The 22,500-nt window shown below is 38.1% G+C and overlaps 1 protein-coding gene across 6 annotated transcripts in view; it reads right to left on the minus strand.

Annotated features, from left to right (window-relative positions):
* Positions 1-59: 59 nt before the first annotated feature.
* Positions 60-22,500, minus strand: part of LOC137993368 (neurogenic locus notch homolog protein 3-like) — a 22,688-nt gene continuing 247 nt past the window's right edge. Inside the window, exons 1-3 of one of the 6 annotated variants that reach the window (XM_068839172.1) lie at positions 20,102-20,191; positions 991-1,291; positions 60-543 (exon numbers count right to left, since the gene is read on the minus strand). In XM_068839172.1, the coding sequence (XP_068695273.1) occupies positions 261-543; positions 991-1,289 (582 nt within the window). In that variant the 5' untranslated portion in view covers positions 1,290-1,291; positions 20,102-20,191 and the 3' untranslated portion in view covers positions 60-260. Of the gene's footprint in view, positions 544-990; positions 1,292-4,471; positions 4,629-8,587; positions 8,684-13,594; positions 13,757-20,101; positions 20,192-22,500 lie in introns of those variants that run through there. The other 5 variants (XM_068839174.1, XM_068839173.1, XM_068839171.1 and 2 more) reach the window with 5 other exon arrangements.

The raw sequence follows: 22,500 nt of genomic DNA on the forward strand, positions 1-22,500 counted from the left end.
AATGACTAATTATTTCAAATATTTTAATTCATCTTAATAAAATAAAAATGAAACATTACTCAGATACCATTTTTATTTAAATCAACTACTTACCTAGGGCATATTACACGCCAGTCAGTTCAAATCAAGTGATCTCGCAAATGAGGACGATTTTATTTACAGTACTCATGCAATTGCTTAATCTAAAATAATGGAGGCTTTTTAATAATTCATTGAAACAATTTCCAAATTTGTATCGTCCCAGAACGATTCCTCTTTTATCATTCATGTTCAGATAACGTCGCCTTCTTGCATAAAAATCCACGTCGGCAGTTGTTCTTCTTTGCCGACTGCTGAATCGCGTCTCTCTTCTTCTTACACCAGTACCCTGGGGGACAGTTTTCATTCTCTTCCCAGTCGTCGTTCAAACAATTAAGCTGCCTCAGACATTTTCGTTTCGACAGCATTTCGATCAGTCTCTTCTTTCGGCACCAGTATCCAGGTGGGCATCGATCAAAAGAGCGACCATCCTTAGCGGTTGACTCTGGCACTTTACACCATTCTCTGAAAAACAAACGTCCCAGTATAAATAGATCTTTTTAGTTTAGAGAGGTTGTTCCTCGGGTTCTTCGGTTTTTTTCCTGTCCTTAAAAACCAACCAATTCCAATTTCATCGTTTTCAGGACCTCCCTGAAAACCACATTCGTTGAGTAAAGCTTCCTGGGTAAATATCATGATTGTCAACGGGCAGACCTATCAATGCGAAAGGAGTCCAATCCATTCGCTCTTGTATGGAAATAATGAACCGTGGAAAGGATCGAGCTTAATTAAGGTTTAGCTCCCAAGCTCGAACTTTCTTTTAGCCTTGCTTTAGTATTCCATTTTTATTTTTTATTTTTCTTCCTCTTGTTGTAATCTCTTTCATTGTATTTTCTTCTTGAGCTAATAAAAGATTATTGATTATTGATTGATTGATTGATTGATTGATTGATTGAACTTTATAGAACTTACTCTTCTTGGCATTTCTCTGGGTCGGTTTCATCTTCAATGACAAGGTCACCTCTGCGGCACCAGTAACCGGGTGGACAGCGACTGCTGCTCATTTTCGATCGCTTCGAATTGCAAACAAATCCCCTGGGACATTCTGTACCATCAAACTCACGCTTCTTTCTACACCAATACCCGGGGGGACATCGATGATTGTGGTCTGCATCGTCTTTGATTTCTGTCAAATCGGCACCCTTGACGGCGGGTAAAAATAGTCCATATATACCCAGTACTAGGGTTACAAGCACTAGTTGGCTCAACATTCCTATAAGGAAATAGATTATAAAATATGTCAGTTTTTATAAAGGCCACGAAATATGACAGATCGACGTTCGTGGGAGTTTGACGAAGAATAGGTGGTGATGTACATGGTAAAATTGTCTAACCAATTTCCGCCAGACCAGATGAAGTACTGTCGTTCTGATCCAAGGAATGCTGCGATAAAAGCAGCCTGGGGAAAAATTCTTTCCATGCATTTGAATTCAGTTCTCGGATTTTCGTTTCAAATAATGATAATTATTTTCCACATCCTTGACTTTCACGTTATTTTATGTCAACTCTATTGCTCAAAAAAACCGTGAGAGCTTTTGAAAGCCCTGTACATTCTTGTGAAAGAGGCTTCTGGGAGCCCAAAGCTTACTAGTATCCTCTGAAATACCACGGCTCTTGCGATACGCCACTACAGTACAGAAGACAACTTTTGTTATAATGTAATGACATTTAATACCAGAGTTGCTGTAGTTTTCAATAAGCAACTTTTGCGTTAAAGATACTGAATTAGCTGTGAAGCCATACAGTTGGGAGCAGGTCAATTTGTTGGGTTCATTTGTTCACGAGAACAAATTTACCTGCTTTCAACTACATGTGTGGCTTCATAGCTAATTCAATATCTTTAAAGCTCAGTTGGCATAGCATTGCGCCGGTATCGCAGATTTTCTGAAGTTCGCAGTTTGGTGATACAGTCCCAGCATGTATGCCCGCGAACGTGGCTTGTCATTGTACCCCAGTAACAATGACCATAGAACTTTTGCGTTTCTCTTCGTTCGACATATACATTAAGATTCTTTCTGATGGTGAGGCTGATGGGGCCCCAAAATAACAACTTAACAAGATTGTTTGTGTCCTCTAAGGTTTCTTATCAAGTTGAGTTTTAAAATGACGGAAGTAGCTTATTCAAAAAAGTGTTTTGAAGAGTCTAGAGATCGAAAAGCTTCTAAAGTAACATGCGAATTTCCTTCTTCGTTTCTTTATATGAAGTGTGCACGCCACGAATTCGAGAGCATCAATCGAATAATTCGAGGCAGGAAATACAAGTCAGAATCTTAATAGCTACATAAGGAACGACGCAAAAAAAAGGAAACGAATCCCTGAAGTAATCAGCCTGCTGGGGTTTTAAAGGAAAGCTGATTGGTTAAGGGACGTGCGACTCAAGAGCTGGCCATTTTATCAATACGCTTCAAAGAGAAAAAGAAATCACTTCTTTTTAAATTCATTGTGATGCCAATGAAATTTTTTTTTCACCCAAAATAAGAAAGCATCTTATTTTTCAAACTTAAAAGAATTGAAAACCTATACTTGTGTCAAGACAATACACTGATAAGCATCAAGAGCTTTGAGTGTTAAAATTGTGACCGATATTTTTTGTACGACTTTGTTCAAATTCGTTCAATTTTCCGAATATCTTTGCTTCTCCGCGGCACAGCAAAATAATTATTCCTATCTGTCGCATTGCCTTCCTCTGTTGCTTATGGTCCATGCTTAACTGATTTCCGCAGTTTATTGAATATTTACAAAGAACGCTGACGAAACGACAACATGACTATAAAACCGTACAAATAACAAATACCTGGGCGTCATGGATAATCTGTCAGAGAACCAGATGCTTTTCTCACTCTTTTATTATTATTACTTTTTTGCTTCTTTTTTTATTTTGCCTTTTTAATTTGGTTTGCGAAAAGCGAAAATTAAAGCAAAAGGCTTTTTGTAAACTGAAAAAATGAAGTTTTCTTTCGATCCATCAAACAAGAATTTTGCGCCTCAAAAATTGGCCGCTGCCTTCATGGTACAATATAATTAGCTTGGACTTATCATATTTTTTTCCCCAACGAACTAGATTCGTTTAGGATTTCATTAATGGAGTAATCCTTCGTAGAAATCATCTCTCACATTTGCTGTGGTCATTTTTTTTTCTTTCTTTTCTCTGAATACGATTGGATTAAGCATATTTTTTCCCGAAGGGAGGAGCCAGACTAGATCGAATTTAATTTCTTCAAGGCTTTTTTATGCTTTATGCGAAGAAGAGAACTGAAATGAATTCGTTAAATTAATCGATTAATCTTCATATATTTACCAAAGCGGGAAGCAAAGAGACAGTTAATATAAGATAAGCTGTACAGTCCTCTCAAATTTGTTTTTTTGAAGAACACAGTCAACGAGGCAATTTAATCTTTTGATGAATGGCTTAATTCCCTTTTTCGGCTGAAAGAACTGTGAAATTAAACTTCCTTTACTGCCAGTTTTATAGAAACGAAGCCTTTGAATTGATATGGGTGTGGGCTTTTAATTCGGAACCTTACGCAACCAATTTGCTATTAAATGTGATCTTGTGGTTCTGTAACTCGATCTTCATTTTGGTTCTGAGCTATTTTCTCCAGGGGAAGAGGAGAGCTAATAATAGGAAAATAAGTTATGAAGTAAAGAATCCGGACTGTGCGCGGTACTCTTTGAAAAGATGTCACTGAAGGAAGAGATTCAATTAGAAAAATTAAACATGTCACTGCAAGCCTATAGCTGAGCAAGTAATTATTCTGCGTTACAAAGAGTAAAAATTAAAAAGCTGAGCATAGCCGAGTTTCTGGCATCTCACGTATTTGGCTTAAGTTAAGATTGAAATAAAGTAATCCAAGCAAAACCAATAACTAAGAATAACTTGATGGAGTCGGATATACTTTGAGATTTTTTTTTTTTTTAACCGATAGTCTTCCAGAGTTGTACATATAGAGAGAGGCTGATAAAAAGTATCATTTAAACAAGCGAAAACAATATTTTGAGTGTACTTTTTGCTTGGTGCAAAAAATAAAAATAAAGAAGGTGCCATTTTCATACTCTCAAACACATGTAACTGTACTAACAGATGACTATTGAAGAAGGGAAATTTTGTCAGTTGCACTCGTGGATTATACTCGGTGTCTTTGTTATCACGAACAGCGTGAGGGCCTTTCTGCTCATTCACAACTGATGGAATCTGTTCTACATGAAATGTCTGAATGAAATGCACCTCCATGGAGGCGAAAGACTCAAAGCAACAAAGAACACTAGTGAGGGTCTAGGAATAACTAACCCTAAACCCAACTGAACAGCTTTGTCTAAATTTCCTCAAACGACGAACCTTGCGCACCAAAAAGAGAGATCAAGCAAGAAAGAGAAATGAAAAAATACAGCTTGCCTTTTTGTTGGTGGAGACAGCGAGGCCTGCTCGACGGGTGTACAATGAATAAATGTATTCTAGTTGACCAGCAACGAACTCGTTTACTGTTTTACTGTTGGTTGAAGGATGCGTCGATCTAACTTGTCGCTCATCTTTATAATCATCCATCTAATTGTGGGTGTTTTAATGAAGTATTTGTCGTCTTCAATGAAAGCACATCCGAAGCTAATCTAGACACGTAGAACAAATGTTTAAATTGTGTATTTTTCTCTCGAGCTTTGAATCCGAATCATCTTGAAGCTGATACAATAAATCAATCAGTGTAAACATTTAGCTGCGCAAAGATCACTTTTAATTAGCACCTTGTGTAATTTTTCCGGGACTCGAGCTAATAATACATCTTAAAACTCGTTAAACCATTTGAACCATACAGCAAGGCGCAATCTTTTAAGAAAACTCCATTGTTATCTAAACCTTTATGCACCTAACCAATGCATAATGCGAGAAAAAACGTGGCTCTTTTTTTGATGGAATCAAGAATGAAATTCGGTGAAATGCGATTAACACTTTCAGAACAAACGATAATTGATCTCTCCAATTTCCAAAGGGAAGTAATAGGTTTCAGGATATTAAAAATACCATTATCTCTTTTTATCAAGAATAATGGATTTTTCAGTTGCAATTGCCTTGAGCTTATTACTTCGATCCAACAAAAAAACACATAGGATATATCCCTCTTATTATCTGTATTTTGCCAGAAAAAGTAACTTTAATCCCATTGACCGTCCAAATACTAAAATCCACATATTTGTTTGCGTTATGCCGATAACTTGCGAAGAAATTGTTACATTTGTCTTGAGAACCACGTTTGCTTTAAGAATCCTTTATTGAATCAGACGCTAATTTCCAAGAATAATCGGGCAACCCTGCCCTTTTTAACCGCCCTCCCAAAAAACAATTATTTCAACTTGCTAGTTCGCATTTTTCCCTTGAGCGAAAAAAGAAGAATAACTAATGGGGGTCCTAAATTGTAGGCCTATTTATTGGTGAATGATAATTAGCCGTAATATCATAAAAACGCTTTGTTAGCATCACACTTGAAATGGCCTGTACTGTTTCGAAAATAGGAGATGCCGTTTTATCGAACGATATTATTAAACAATTCCATATTTCATCCGCCTGGCTGTATGACTATTCCGTTTTCAGGAAAAACGAAACCATCACAGCTGCAGATGATGAAATATCAAATGAGCCATTTTTATGGATTCCCGGCTAGCTATAGAGTCATTTCGAGAAAGAAAAAATCTGAAAGTCAAGGCTCAGCGCACTATTGCAGATGTTTGCGAAAGAAATAGTAACTGTTTTAAACTTCAAAATTTCCCACATTTCACAACTCTTCGACATATTTTGAGGATGTTGTCACAACATGATGTTATTTTGTGTGCGATATATACTAAGTGTTTTTCACCGGTAAATCTTTCCCCACAGATGTTGTTCACGGTAAACCATGATCATTTAAACAGACCAATTAAAAGATTATTGCCGCCTATAGGGAACGGATATCTTTGAAACTACGTGAAAGATTTTAAATTCCCAAATCTTTGCATGATTAAATTTATTATATTTCCAGTAATCCCGCATCCTTGCTGATTTCACTTGTGTTCACGTACGCTTCTGTTTTCGAGGCCGACGTTGTTTTCATTAAAACCGGGTTTTACGGTCTTTTATCCATAGCAAATGCATTTCAAATGCATAACGTTTACTACCATTATCCATTTATGATATCTACTTTAAGTTATGAAACTTTTCACCTGGCAAATTAATGCTTTTCCGCCCGTGACAAAAAAGCCCACCCGTTTAGAAATCTATCACTTAGATACACATGCAAACACGATCTCATTCCCCCTCACTTCACCCATTTCAAAAATAAAAAACAAGTTGGTCAAATGAAGTTTTTTCTTGTATAATAAATCCACTTTTTTTGTCCTCACGCCCATAGCTGTGCAAAAGACACTCCTTTAATTTATCCACAAAATCTCATTCACCAGAATTTCAGAAGCGGGCTAAATAGTAAGGCCAGATGTCCGAAATTAAATTGCAGAAGGAACGTATGTTACAGAATAAAGGGGATCAAAAGCTTTCAGTATATAATGTCATTTTATAGGCTATTAAGAAACAGCTTGTTCCTCTGTTCTCTGACAAAGCGTTGATTAAAACCGTACCAACTTTCATCAGCCCAGCTTATCTATATACTATTTGTTTTTTACTTTGAGCGAATGCAAATATCATGCCACATCCTAGTTTTTCAAGATTGTACAGAAGTTGAATTTTTTCAATCCTACACTCGAGCTTGAGGATGACCGCGGATCGGTCGATCAAAAGATAGTACTGATTTATCGCAGATTTTTATCACTGTGACATTTTTCGATCTACAAATCAAGGAGTTTTTTTATATCTACCTTAAATTCTTCCTTTGTTTCTGATTTTAGTGGTCTTTAAGTCTGATTCACATAAATATCAGTGTTCGACGCCCATATGATCATGAAACTACGCGGATGCTATTCATTTTGGGTCACTTGTATCATGCTCTTTGGTAAGCCATCAAATCTGCGCCAACCATTTTTGGATGGCAGGCGCGTACAAGTTGAGCCTTTCACCTTGGAGCGAGGAAGCGGCCATCTTGGGTTGTTCCAATGATGAATGCAGACTTTACTGGAAGTTGGTTAGAAATTTCTTCTGGTACAATTATCAAAACATTTTTTAAGAAATTAGTTTCAGAAGGAACTTCATGACGTTTTTGAAGATTCTTTCATTTAGGCTGAGGGTGGGGAAAGCTTAATTATTAAGTAATATTAAGTCCTTGAGCTTCCTCAAGCACACCAAGGCGACGAGTTAGGGAAAACCTCTTCGAAAAAACCAAGGAAATTTAAAAACCAAAACAGATGGTTTCCACACAAAAAACAACTTCTTCCACTGATCACAGCGTATTTACGACACCCACTCCCTTACACTGAAAAAGATCTCTGTCGAAAGAGAATGCCCGGCGCAACGAAGTTAGCTTACAGCGAAGTAGCATCAGGTGAGCCCTACCCGTCAAGATCACAACTTTTTCTATCACTAAATTGCCTGGTTATCGAAACCCCGAAAAAGTCGCGAGTTCCGTGATTGCCTGGTCTTGGGTGTCTAAATAGGAGACAATTGCTTAAGTTGTCTAGCTCAGTGAGACGATCACTTCTCTCTTTCGTCTATAACCTGCACTTCAATTACATACACATTTCATTTCATTCATCGAGTCTTTGACGGAAACAAATGAGCTCAACAAATTGACCTGCTCCTCTCGTGACTGTGTGGCTTCATAGCTCAGTTTGTAGAGCATTGCACGCGCACTGGCATCGCTATGGCTCCTGTTGCAACCACCTGAATTTTTCAGGTGTCTTTATAAGAGAAAATTAATTGCTTAAGTGCGAGGATCACTCAGTCCTCTCATTCGACAAAACGCTACGTTGCACGACCTAACAGACTAAGAAAACTTTAAGAGTATAAAACCAAAATATGTAAAATAAAAACACCTCCCATTTTCGAAACACGTAGAAGCGGCTTAAAAGCTTCAAGGCTTGATCCACTTGAAGAAATCACGTAACCAGTTGGTATCAAACATGGCATGATAGATCATAATCAGTTACGAATGTTTTAATTGCTGTATGTGATGTGCACTGCGGCGGTCAGTCACAGACTTCTTGGCAATTGTAAGGCCCTGATTACATGAGACCGGTACGAAACGAAGACGGGGAGCGATTTCAGATTGGTCTCCATACAAATACTCGTTTCTGTTTACATAAAGTCGGTCTGAACATTCCGTTCATGCCGCTTTCACTCATTCCAGTTGCTGACCAACACGAATTAATGACTCGGACCGGGGCGGAAACATGTATTACTAAACTCGAACTGGTGTGAGACTGCCTGAGTCGTAGGAGGGAGTCGTTTCCAAAAGCTATCATGATTAAAGACGTTTTTCACCGAATATCATCATTATTTGGAACCATTCCAACTAGACAAAAAAAAATTGCCGCACAGACAGGAATTTAAAAAAAAGTCAAGATGCACAAAATTTCACTAGCAACATTGCAAGTTCACCTGATTTAAGTTGTCCAGCGATCTCGTGTCACTTATCCTGAAATGGTGTTCACTGTTATTTTTTCTCCTACATCGTGGTATTTATAACGCTCTAACAGAAGTACTACGTATATCCTAAATTAAAGCTTATTGCTATTAAGTACCTTTATATTAACATGCCAATCATTATGAGTTATAATGCATTACATTTCAATGGACTTAATGTAGGAGCAGAATTTTGACCGAAAGATGTCCGACAGCAAATTGAAGTAGAAACCCCGCTAATTTGTCTTTTTTTTTTTTTTCTACTTCATGTAAACAGCATTGCACTAGGGCCATAAACTGAACAGACTTTACTGATTAGAGAGTAATGTGAAGTGCTATGTTTGTACCCCATATGAACCAGTTAAGTCTGTTGAAATTTATAGTGCTACACGGCCAACAACTGCCAACGTTTGTAAAAACGTAACCTTTCCTTGCAGTTCTCCTTAAATTGAAAAGTTGCTTATGAATGAAAATAGCCAACGGGCCTCCAGCTTGGTTAATAAGAAGTAATTAATCACCTGTCTGACGTAAAAATGCACGCAACAATTTTCTTTTTGTTATATATTTCTTTCTTTTTTTTTTTTTTTAAGTTTTTCAATTTACACACTTACAGTAAGATAAACTCTACAGAACCTCTAATAATAACAATACACACAGGTTTACAAGGCAACAATACTAGTTTATGGCTCTACTATATCCTAAATTAAAGCTTATTGCTATTCAGTACCTTTATATTAACATGCCAATCATTATGAGTTATAATGCATTACATTTAATAACTAGTTATAGCTGTCGCTAAAGTGCCAACGAGCCAAGCTTGCGTGATCTGGCGGCTGCAAACATCACGCGGCGTACTCGTGCGGCACTCTCATTGGTTATCGCTACGGTCAACATTTCATCGCTTTGGTCTACATTACAGCTTTTGGTCTACATTACACTCAAATTTGAAGCGCTTCTGAGATTTCGTCCGCCTAAAAATCTTCTCGCGGCTCTATAAGCTGCCGCCTCGCCAGGCCTTCTGTCTTCAGAAGGCCTGACTCGTTGGCAATAACAATACACACAGGTTTACAATGCAACAATACTAGTTTATGGCTCTGCTATACAACATTACTTTAAAAAAAAAAACTTAGAAGACAAACACAAACACAAATACAGTAACAGGGGTTCTCCCACGCCTCGCATCACTCACTTGATTGATTGATTGAAAATGTTCTATGTTTTTAAAACAGGGCCATTTCGTTTTGAAAAAATGCACGGAGTTATTAACTATTGCAATTTTGTTTTCGATTTATAAAGTATTGTAAATAAGCTGATTGTATATTTCGAGATTAGGTCGTGTTTCCTTCAGTGTAAATATAACATTTCCAAACGGACGTAAAGATAGCAGAGTAACAATACCTCTCAAAAAAGAAACGACAGTTTTCAATTTACAATACATGTTTCGACATACTCATGTCATCTTCAGTTGCAAATGAGCTTTTTTTAAGTGTACAACCGTTAACAAAGCTCATTTGCAACTGAAGATGACATTAGTATGTCGAAACATGTTTTGTAAATTGAAAACTGTACGGTTTCTTTTTTGAGAGTAAATATAATATCTGGCGACAAGTATCAGCTGGTGTAATAATTTTTTTTTTGTTGATTCAGTAACTATACCGAGAAGTATGGCCTCTGAGGGGACGAATCCTTCCATATTGGAGATGGTTTTTGCAAACCATTGAGAACATTTTTCCCAAAAGGATTTGGAGTATTTACACCTCAGGAATAAATGACTTAGATTTTCAGTTTCTTCTCCGCAGAAAGTACGTACAATGATGATCAGACAGTTGTAATCCTATTTTGTTGACAAAATCGTTAGTCGCAATTCTTCGATGAAGAAGTCTGAATTGAAATTTTCTAAGTTTTGTTTCTTTAGTGCATTTAAAGGCTAGCAAATAGATTATTTCCCAATGGACTGTTGTGTTTTCAGCTATTGCTATCTCTTTCATCCATTTGTCTTGGCTTTTTTAGAGGTGATGTGGCTTTTTTTTTTAGTGAGGCCTTAATACACGGCCTGCATTAAACCATGATTTGTAAAAGAAGGGCTTTTTCTCCATGATAATCAGCGAATTATGCCATATGTATGCCGATTCCAAGTCTAAATTTTTCTCACGCTAATTTATAATGGTCCACTAGTACTCTATAACCTTCTTCACGAACGGATCTTGTATTACAAGCTGTTTTGCATCGCGTTGTTGTAGGATCAACAGCCTACCGCCGTACCTTACTATATTTAACAATTATTCGCCGAAGGCGAAGTGATTATCGGTGAATATTCACCGAGACGAAGTCTAGGTGAATATTCACCGATAATCACTGAGCCTGAGGCGAATAATTGTTTTAGTATAAACAGAAACCCATTATGGGTTTCTGGTATAAATTCACAGGTGATTATTTCAAAAAAGAGAAAAAAGTACATCATCTTCACTTACAGTGGAAAAACGACTACTGGCAGCCATTTTGTCCGTCGAGGTGATTATCGGCTGATAATCCGAGATAGCGAGCCAATGAGAGCGCGCGATTTTGTATAATCACCTGTGTGTTTATACTAAAATCAATTAAAACCTTCCATTTGCCTTTATTATCTGAATCTAAGTAGCCTTGTGGCCGTTTCACTTTGAGAAATGTATTGAAATTTCGGATATCAATCATTTTTAATCCACCCGTAATATAGTTGTCAATAATTTCCGTTCTTTTTATTTTATCACCTTTCCCGTCCCAAAGGAAGTCATATAATTTTGCAGTGACATCATGCAATGTTTTTTGAGAGGTCGGTAGAGATGAGAGCAAATAGACCATTTGTGATATCGCCAATGATTTTAGGACGGTGATCTTTCCTAGTAGGACGGTGAATCTTTTTGCCGACCAGTTGTTAAGGATACTTTGAAGTTTGTTTATTTTTTCCGTGAAGTTCGTGTTTAAATATGCGTCGATAGATTTTGAGAAACTCCTAAAACATGTACCGTTTATCTTTTGCTCATAGAATTGGCTTAGAAGATGGAATAGTAGTTTCCGAGTTTTTATACGGACCAATCCAAAGAGCTTCATTCTTTTTGTAGTACCTGGAAAAGGATGATTCTGATCCATCAAGAATTAAGGTTGTATCGTCGGCATATTGAGAGATTTTGCTTCCTTTCTCTAGAACTTTGAATCCTCTGATTTCATTATCGTTTCTAACCGCACTTACCAAAATTTCTGCACAGACGAGAAAGAGATATGAAGACAATGGACAACAGAGGGAAAAAAATCAGACTCCCATCCGTTGTTTCGAGCACAGCTCAGGTTCGGCCAGGGAAGGGGGGGGCAAAATACCCAAAATTAATGGAAGCATTGTATACTGTATACCTGAAATCCAAAGAAAGTGATATACCGAATACCTGTATTTAAGCTGCAATATAGATACCGTATACCCGATTTAAAAAGCCCCTGTATACCGTATACCCAAAAACCCTGGCCGACCCTGACAGCTACTGATGTTGTTGTAGAAGAGCCTAAACCATGCCACTAAAGAACATCCAGAAGTATTTTCAATAAAGGCCCATTCAATGCTATCAAAGGCTTTCTCGAACTGAATCAATGAATAGTAACCGAGCAAGGAATTTGTTTCGTGCTGGGGTAGTGAATTATACCGATGAAGTCGTGTGTTTTCGTCGATGAATCTAGTTTTAATTAGAAATCAGTTTGATCGTTATTCATAAGCTTTGCCGGGCAAGACTTTTTGAATTCCATTTGCAATGCATTTGGAGGCAATTTTGTAGTCATAATTAAGAAGAGTGATGGGACGTGAGTTTTTTAATATATTTATTGGTTTATGCTTTTTAGGTATGAAGGTAATTATTCCTCTCCTCTGAGTGATAGATAGACAACCCATAGTGTATTGCATGGTTCAAGGCATTTAGAAGATAGAAAGATATATCCTTTCAGAACACTTTATAAAACTCTGGTGATAAACCATCTGTTCCTGGGCTTTCATTTGACTGCATAGATTTAAGACTTTCTACATTCAGCCTCCGTCAAGAGGCATCCACATTCGTTTTGCTCTCGTTCAGTCAGTGTTGCAATGTTTCCGTGGGGAAAGAAAATTTCGTCATATTGGTTATCAGGTGACACTGTTAAAGAGTATAGCTTTTGGTAAAATGATTTGGCTTTTTTTAGAATTTCTTCTTCTGTATATACAACTTCATTGTCTGACAGGTGCAGTCTTTTTATGATTTTCTGTGCCGCTTTCTAGATTGAGGAAGATTGCATTACTTTCTCACTTTTTAGAATTCTGATTTAATGCGACTCTTTCGACGAATTCACTCAAATTTTAGCGTTCGAAATCCATAGGATCAGAAAACACAATGCCCGATCCATGAAAAGCCGCGCGAGCTATCTTGGAACATTTAATTAGGCGCACGCACGTACTGAACCGTGCCGCACATGTAAAGAAGTGGCAGGCGTTGATAAAGTCCCCGTGCAAAAGGCCATGTTTCTTGTTCCATTCAGACCTTATGCAATGTTCACTAAATCAATTTGAACACATAGTCAGACTTTCAAGAAAGTTTTTAACTACTTGAACAGAACTTGAAAAGTCCAACGGCGACGTGAGACCAAAAATACCCACACCGAACAGCTTCCAGCTAGCGTTCTGCTCTTTTGAATATTCATCTCCTGTTTATTCCTTGTGGTGAATTTTTTTATCAAGAAATATTTAAGACATAAGGAAAGAGGATAAATTATACATGGGTGACAGCGAATATAGCCGTAGGTTTTTAAAATAAGCTTTCTTCTCCTCTCCCCCCAATTTCAAGCTCTAATTGCGAACTAGCTAGTGACTACACTCTTTCTTTGTCACCGGCTGAGACAGAGTGCTTTATACCAGGCGAAAAACGGCGATTAAGGTATCCGGCAACATTGAGAAAAGGAAAACATTCGCAAGAAACGCTTTAAAAGTAGTCTTACCGACTCCTACCTTGGTATGGACGTTTTGGGTTCGTCAAATCCTGACCTGGTTTTCGCTGTAGCGCCTTGTGTCTCACGACAATGCTGTTGTTTGAACACTTACTGGGTATGATTGCTGTCGCATCACCTTTTAAGGTAGCTTGTTCACTCTGCGGGATTTTTTTCCCTTTTTTGAGAGCCCGGAAGACAGATAACTGTCGATGAGTTTTGCTCTTAAGCTTTCAAGATTTTTCCGAATTACGTGTTTCCAACCACAGGAAAAGTGTTTTCTCCGATTTTCAGTCCCAAAGGAGGTGAAGTGTGACTCGGGTAAAGGCACGGGTAGGATGATTGTTTAATGTTCAATAATAATTACCAGGTTTTCGCAACTCGTAACGCTACGTAGTTTTCACTAAACGCCAAAAGCATGAGAAAATAGTAACAAACACAGAAGAAAGGACATCCAATAATAATCAAAGCGCTTTCGATTTTGTGTATTCCCGCTTATTTGCTCGCGTTAAATTGGGGCCACGGTACATAGAACTAAATCAAACAATGGGTATTTTTCTTTTTTGAAGGTGCGTAATTTTTTCCTCCCAAGTATTTCTCTTTGGATGACATTTTGTACTTCTTTTGTCTTGCATAACATAATGAACTTGACCTGATTTTCATTTAGAAGGATGGTGTCAACCTCGTTATTGTTTCGGTGTTTGCTACTTCGCCAGGTTGGGGCCCATGCCTTAATTTACTTGAGTCAGCATGTTTGGTCACCAAACAATGTTGATGTTGTTTAAACGCCATTTATATTCCCGTTTGGCCAAGCCCTAAGACGCCTTACGAGTTAGAGTTGCCTTGTACAATGATGCCCGGCTTGGGTTTCACTGAGAGTGACAGTAAGTAGCTATAGGGAGTACTGATAAAGTGAACCACAAGCAGAAACTTCTTTCAATAGCATCATCATTTCACTAATCAGACGACAGAGTTTAATTTTTAGTCACATGCAAAAACATGTAAGCCACATTGAACAAAATAATAACACGACGGAAAGAACCCACTCGGAATTACAATGAGTACACTTCAATATTTTATCAACTCGGACCATACTCAATTTTTCGTTATAACGCTGAGCGGTATAATAGACAGAACCTATAAATGAGCCTCAGGTTTGCAAGTGAAATACCGACAGGAATTCCGCCCGCATGCTGTCTCTCCAAAAAGACTGGCGTAGCTCTCAGATAAAAATCAACATCACATGTACAGCAGTGAATAAAGAATATCGCCAATCTTCCTTTGCTAAATACGAAAACCCTGCTTAATGAGGTCATATATTTTTTTCTTTGAGGCTAATTTTACCCCGGCCAAGTCATTCAACACCCTGTGACTCCCAGAAGTCCACTCCGGCTGGGCACTCACGTAGTGAAATCCCAGATTAGCGAACTTTGCTAAAGCGATTTAAAGTGATCTTAGGTCGTTTTGGTTCTTGTGGCATTGTGTAAGTGTTGTGTGTTTCAGAGCAAATGTAATAGAGGCGAAAAAAAAAATCAATGGACCAAATGGCTTAGAAATGTGGCTTTTGTTGATACTGCACAGCTACTGCAGATAGTCAGTGGTTGTTCGTACCCTCTATTTCATGACGTCACTTCCGTTTGCGTCTTTCGCAGATTCGTCCCACACTCTACAACCATGAGGAGCTTAAGCCGACTCATGAATTCTCGGCTGGGCGTCTCCTGACGGTGTAGATATCCGTCAACAAAGGCTAAAAACATAACTCAAAAGGTGTTTCGTATTCAGAAAAGTGTTAAAGCATTCAGGATCGATCAGATTGTACTGTGAACTTACGTTGAGCAGAAAAAAGTAGTTATTTTTTTATTGAATAACCATATTTAGGGGCGAGATGAATTTTGTGGGGAACACAAATCTATTTCAGTTCGTTTGCGCGCATCGACAGTGGCAGTTAGTGCTGGGGCACGGAACCATTTTTTGTTCTATAGGATTTATGGATTAACTCTCTCACCCGGGGAAAAATGGTACAGGTCGCCGTCGTCTCTCGCCGACCAGCACTACTTCGACGCTCCTCGCCGCTGATGAGCGAGAAGACCTCTGGCATCCAGGGTAAAATGTTAGTCAATTTGTCGAAGGAAAGTTTTTTCAGCTCTTTCGAAGAGAGATTTGTCGCCTTCAAGTCGGCAATTTTTTGCGGGAAAATGGTGATCACGTTCCGAAATTCGGCGGGTCTAATCTGCAGATCGCAGGTCGCAGGTCACAGGTTGCAGGTCATTGTTTCACCAATACAGAAAGCATCCTAAACATTCTTAAAAGCTAACCTTAGGCCTAAAAACTTTTGTTTAGGCCTAATTAGGCCTAAGATTAGCTTTTAAGAATGTTTAGGATACTTTCTGTATTGGTGAAACAATGACCTGCAACCTGTGACCTACGACCTGAGACCTGCAGATTAGACTCGCCGTCCGAAATTCTGGTAAAAACGTGGACGAAGCTTACGGAATAACTTTGGTTGGCCTCTGTGGGGGGATTAATTGAGCAGTTGTCGTCTGAATGTCATGGATTACTGTATTCAGATGTTTTCAAACGAGTTATGGAGGCAGTAAACAATGTTGACGTCGGGGAATTCGGTGCTGGAAGCCTTTCCGGTATACAGGCTCACGCTCAAACGTTGAGGTAAAATAATTGCTGTTAGGTTCAATTTCATGATATCAGGATATCACGATAGCAGGAAATTGATAAGTCTGTGATTAATATTGAATGTGCCTCCCTGTGACATGCTGGGAAATCAATTAGCCCGGAATGAAATTTTACACAGCTACAATTGGGCATTCTAAATTTCCCAGTTCCTCACTTGTCGAGTTCCATAAGTATGAAACTTAAAAATAGTTTTCTTTAAAATCAGAAAAGAACCAATTCACCGTTGCTGTTGAGAAAAGTGTGTGCCAGGAAGAACAAGTTGCATCTCGGTAGCCTGATAGTTAACAAATAATTTGCCTGTGTTTAAATTAACAAATACACCAATACATCACTAACGTTCATGTTTAACCGGAGAATTAGGGAAGCAGATATTCGAAGGTGTAATAGCTGTTGAGTTTTATTCCCCCGTGATCGAGTTCCATGAGTATAAAACTTAAAAATTGATTGCTTTAAAATCAGAAAAGAACCAATTCACCGTTGCTGTTGAGAAAAGTGTATGCCAGGCAAAACAAGTTATATCTCGGTAGCTTGAACGTTAAGAAATAATTTGCCTGTGTTTAAATTAACAAATACACCAATACATCACTAACGTTCATGTTTAACCGGAGAATTAGGGAAGCAGATGTTCGAAGGTGTAATAGCTGTCGAGTTTTATTCCTCAGTTATCGAGTTCCATGAGAAAAAAACTTAAAAATGGTTTGCTTTAAAATCAGAAAAGAACCAATTCACCGTTGCTGTTGAGAAAAGTGTATGCCAGGCAAAACAAATTATATATCGGTAGCCTGAACGTTAAGAAATAATTTGCCTGTGTTTAAATTAACAAATACACCAATACACTAACGTTTCATGTTTAACCGGAGAATTAGGGAAGCAGATGTTCGACGTTGTAATAGTTGTTGAGTTTTATCGAGTTCCATAAGTATAAAACTTAAAAATGGATTGCTTTAAAATCAGAAAAGAACCAATTCACCGTTGCTGTTGAGAAAAGTGTATGCCAGGCAAAACAAGTTGCATCTCGGTAGCCTGAAAGTTAACTGACAAAATAATTTGCCTGTTTTTAAATTAACAAATACACAATACATCACGAACGTTTCATGTTTAACCGGAGAATTAGGGAAGCAGATGTTCGACGGTGTAATAGTTGTCGAGTTTTATCGAGTTTCATGTGTATAAAACTTAAAAATGGATTGCTTTAAAATCAGAAAAAAACCAATTCAACGTTGCTGTTGAGAAAAGTGTATGCCAGGCAAAACAAGTTGCATCTCGGTAGCCTAAAAGTTAACTGACAAAATAATTTGCCTGTGTTTAAATTAACAAATACACCAATACATCACTAACGTTTCATGTTTAACCGGAGAATTAGGGAAGCAGATATTCGAAGGTGTAATAGCTGTTGAGTTTTATTCCTCAGTTATCGAGTTCCAGAAGTATAAAACTTAAAAATGGATTGCTTTAAAATCAGAAAAGAACCAATTCACCGTTGCTGTTGAGAAAAGTGTATGCCAGGCAAATCAAGTTGCATCTCGGTAGCCTGACAGTTAAGAAATAATTTGCCTGTGTTTAAATTAACAAATACACCAATACATCACCAACGTTTCATGTTTAAACCGAGAATTAGGGAAGCAGATGTTCGATGGTGTAATAGTTGTTGAGTTTTATTCCTCAGTTATCGAGTTCCATAAGTATAAAACTTAAAAATGGATTGCTTTAAAATCAGAAAAGAACCAATTCAACGTTGCTGTTGAGAAAAGTGTATGCCAGGCAAAACAAGTTGCATCTCGGTAGCCTGACAGTTAAGAAATAATTTGCCTGTGTTTAAATTAACAAATACACCAATACATCACTAACGTTTCATGTTTAACCCGAGAATTAGGGAAGCAGATGTTCGATGGTGTAATAGTTGTTGAGTTTTATTCCTCAGTTATCGAGTTCCAGAAGTATAAAACTTAAAAATGGATTGCTTTAAAATCAGAAAAGAACCAATTCACCGTTGCTGTTGAGAAAAGTGTATGCCAGGCAAATCAAGTTGCATCTCGGTAGCCTGACAGTTAAGAAATAATTTGCCTGTGTTTAAATTAACAAATACACCAATACATCACCAACGTTTCATGTTTAACCCGAGAATTAGGGAAGCAGATGTTCGAAGGTGTAATAGCTGTTGAGTTTTATTCCTCAGTTATCGAATTCCATAAGTATAAAACTTAAAAATGGTTTGCTTTTAAATCATAAAAGAACCAATTCAACGTTGCTGTTGAGAAACGTGTATGCCGGGCAAAACAACTTGCATCTCGGTATCCTGAAAGTTAAGATATAATTTGCCTGTGTTTAAATTAATTTGAAATAAAGAGAATAAAGAAATAATTTTCCATTTTTTAATTGCATGATGCTGGCCGTTGTAAACCGTGTTTTAGGAAATATTTCAGATTGATATATTAGGTGCGGTTACACGGGGCACTTTTACCGTGGTAAATTGCCTTTTTACCACGGGAAACTGTATTTAGTAGTGTGACCGACGCTTCCCGAGGTAAATTTCCCGTGTTAAATATCCATGGATACGTCAAAAAGATCAGTGGAAGCGCCCATGACATTTAACGTGGGAAGTTGGAAGGGTGTTTTGATGCCCGAGGTACAAGGGCCAATGAATTGCGTGAGATTTCGTTTTACCTCGGTAATCTTCGTAACGTGTGACCCCTAGTTAACACGGTATACTAAAACCCAAGTGTGAGGCACCGTGGGATAATTTACCATGGGAAATGGCATTTACCATGGTGAGTGTAACCGCACCTATTCTGCGTCTGGACTATTTTGACGTCACTCAAAATTAATTTAAAGTAATTTGAGATATTTGTCGTCATTAAAACTTTATGTCGAAGTCGGCCCAACAAATGTGTCGAAATTAACACCTCTCTCTCCCTTTGTCTCTCGCTCTGCCTATTTAGTGTGAGTCGTTACAACTCCCACTGAGATTTTGGTAATTTTTTTTTTACCTAAACAGCGGGGACCCACATTCCTGACCCAAGTTAAGCTCCTCATGCATTTATACTAAGTATGAACTGATTACTTCATGTTTTTAACATAAAAATGATTATATAATTATCTGAATGTTACTTTCTCACTTTTTAGAATTCTGATTGAATGCAACTTGTTCGACGAATTCTCTCAAATTTTAGCGTTCGAAATCCATAGGATCAGAAAACACAATGCACTTTATGAGTCAAATATAATGCCCGATCCATAAAAAAGTCCGCGCGAGCTATCTTGGAACATTTAATTAGGCGCACGCACGAGCTGAACCGTGCCGCATATGTAAAGAAGTGGAAAGAGTTGATAAAGTCCCCGTGCAAAAGGCCATGTTTCTTGTTCCATTCAGACTTTATGCAATGTTCACTAAATCAATTTGAATACATAGTCAGACTTTCAAGAAAGTTGTGAACTCTTGAACAGAACTTAAAAAGTCCAACGGCGACGTGAGACCAACAATAGCGACACCGAACAGCTTTCAGCTAGCGTTCTGCTCTTTTGAATATTCATCTCCTGTTTATTCCTTGTGGTGAATTTTTTTATCAAGAAATAAGTACTTAAGACATAAGAAAAGAGATAAATTATACATGGCTGACAGCGAATATAGCCGTAAGTTTTTAAAATAAGCTTTCTTCTCCTCTCCCCCCAATTTCAAGCTCTAATTTCGAACTAGCTAGTGACTACACTCTTTCTTTTTCACCGGCTAAGACAGATTGCTTTACACCAGGCGAAAAACGGCGATTAAGGTATCCGGAAACATTGAGAAAAGGAAAGTATTCGCAAGAAACGCTTTAAAAGTAGTCTTACCGACTCCTACTTTGGTATGGACGTTTTGGGTTCGTCAAATCCTGACCTGGTTTTCGCTGCAGCGCCTTGTGTCTCACGACAATGCTGTTGTTTGAACACTTACTGGGTATGATTGCTGTCGCATCACCTTTTAAGGTAGCTTGTTCACTCTGCGGGATTTTTTTCCCTTTTTTGAGAGCCCGGAAGACAGATAACCGTCGATGGGTTTTGCTCTTAAGTTTTCAAGATTTTTCCGAATTACGTGTTTCCAACCATAGGAAAAAAATATTCTCCGATTTTCAGTCCCAAAGGAGGTGAAGTGTGACTCGGGAAAAGGCACGGGTAGGATGTTTAATGGTCAATAATAATTACCAGGTTTTCGCAACTCGTAAGGCTAAGTAGTTTTCACTAAACGCCAAAAACACGAGAAAAAGGTAACAAACACAGAAGAAAAGACATGCAATAATAATCAAAGCGCTTCTGATTTTGTGTATGTTGTTCCCGCTTATTAGCTCGCGTTAAATTGGGGCCACGGTACATAGAACTAAATCAAACAATGGATAATTTTCCTTTTTGAAGGTGTGTATTTTTTTCCTCCCAAGTATTTCTCTTTGGATGACATTTTGTTTTTCCTTTGGTCTTGCATAACATAATGAACTTGACCTGATTTTCATTTAGAAGGATGGTGTCAACCTCGTTATTGTTTCGGTGTTTGCTACTTCGCCAGGTTGGGGCCCATGCCTTAAATTACTTGAGTCAGCATGTTTGGTCACCAAACAATGTTGATGTTGTTTAAAAGCCACTTATATTTCCCGTTTGGCCAGGCCCTAAGACTTCTTACGAGTTAGAGTTGCCTTGTACAATGATGCCCGGCTTGGGTTTCACTGAGAGCGGCAGTAAGTAGCTATAGGGAGTACTGATAAAGTGAACCACAGGCAGAAACTTCTTTCAATAGCATCATCATTTCACTAATCAGACGATAGAATTTAATTTTTAGTCACATGCAGAAACATGTAAGCCATATTGAACAAAATAATAACACAACAGAAAGAACCCACTCGGAATTACAATGAGTACAGTTCAATATTTCATCAACTCGGACCATACTCAATTTTTCGTTATAACGCTGAGCGGTACAATAGACAGAACCTATAAATGAGCCTCAGTTTTGCAAATGAAATACCGACAGGAATTCCGCCCGCATGCTGTCTCTCCAAAAAGACTCGCGTTCTCGGCTCTCAGATAAAAATCAACATCACATGTACAGCAGTGAATAAAGAATATCGCCAATCTTCCTTTGCTAAATACGAAAACCCTGCCTTATGAGGTCAGTTAACAACAGCCAGTATGATACAAGTGACTTATATTTTTTCTTGGAGGCTAATTTTACCCCGGCCAAGTCATTCAACACCCTGTGACTCCCAGAAGTCCACTCCGGCTGGGCACTCACGTAGTGAAATCCCAGATTAGCGAACTTTGCTAAAGCGATTTAAAGTGATCTTAGGTCGTTTTGGTTCTTGTGGCATTGTGTAAGTGTTGTGTGTTTCAGAGCAAATGTAATAAAGGCGAAAAAAAAGATCAATGGACCAAATGGCTTAGAAATGTGGCTTTTGTTGATACTGCAAGCTACTGCAGATAGTCAGCGGTTGTTCGTACCCTCTATTTCATGACGTCACTTCCGTTTGCGTCTTTCGCAGATTCGTCCCACTCCCTACAGCCATTTATACTAAGTATGAACTGGTTACTTCATGTTTTTAACATAAAAATGATTATATAATTATCTGCATTGTTACTTTCTCACTTTTTCGAATTCTGATTTAATGCAACTTTTTCGACGAATTCTCTCAAATTTTAGCGTTCGAAATCCATAGAATCAGAAAGCACAATCCACTTGATGAGTCAAATGTCATGCCCGATCCATAAAAAACCCGCGCGAGCTATCTTGGAACATTTAATTAGGCGCACGCACGAGCTGAACCGTGCCGCACATGTAAGGAAGTGGCAAGCGTTGATAAAGTCCCCGTGCAAAAGGCCATGTTTCTTGTTCCATTCAGACTTTAAGCAATGTTCACTAAATCAATTTGAATACATAGTAAGACTTTCAAGAAAGTTTTAACTACTTGAACAGAACTTGAAAGGTCCAACGGCAACGTGAGACCAACAATAGTGACACCGAACCGCTTTCAGCTAGCGTTCTGCTCTCTCCTGCTCTCTTGAATATTCATCCCCTGTTTATTCCTTGTGGTTAATTTTTTCATCAAGAAATACTTTAGACATAAGGAAAGAGATAAATTATATATAGGTGACAGCGAATATAACCGTAAGTTTTTAAATAAGCTTTCTTCTCCTCTCCCCTCAATTTCAAGCTCTAATTGCGAACTAGTGACCACACTCTTCCTTCTTCACCGGCTGAGACCGAG

The sequence above is a fragment of the Montipora foliosa genome, chromosome 2 (assembly GCF_036669935.1).
Source record: "Montipora foliosa isolate CH-2021 chromosome 2, ASM3666993v2, whole genome shotgun sequence".
Taxonomy (NCBI): domain Eukaryota; kingdom Metazoa; phylum Cnidaria; class Anthozoa; order Scleractinia; family Acroporidae; genus Montipora; species Montipora foliosa.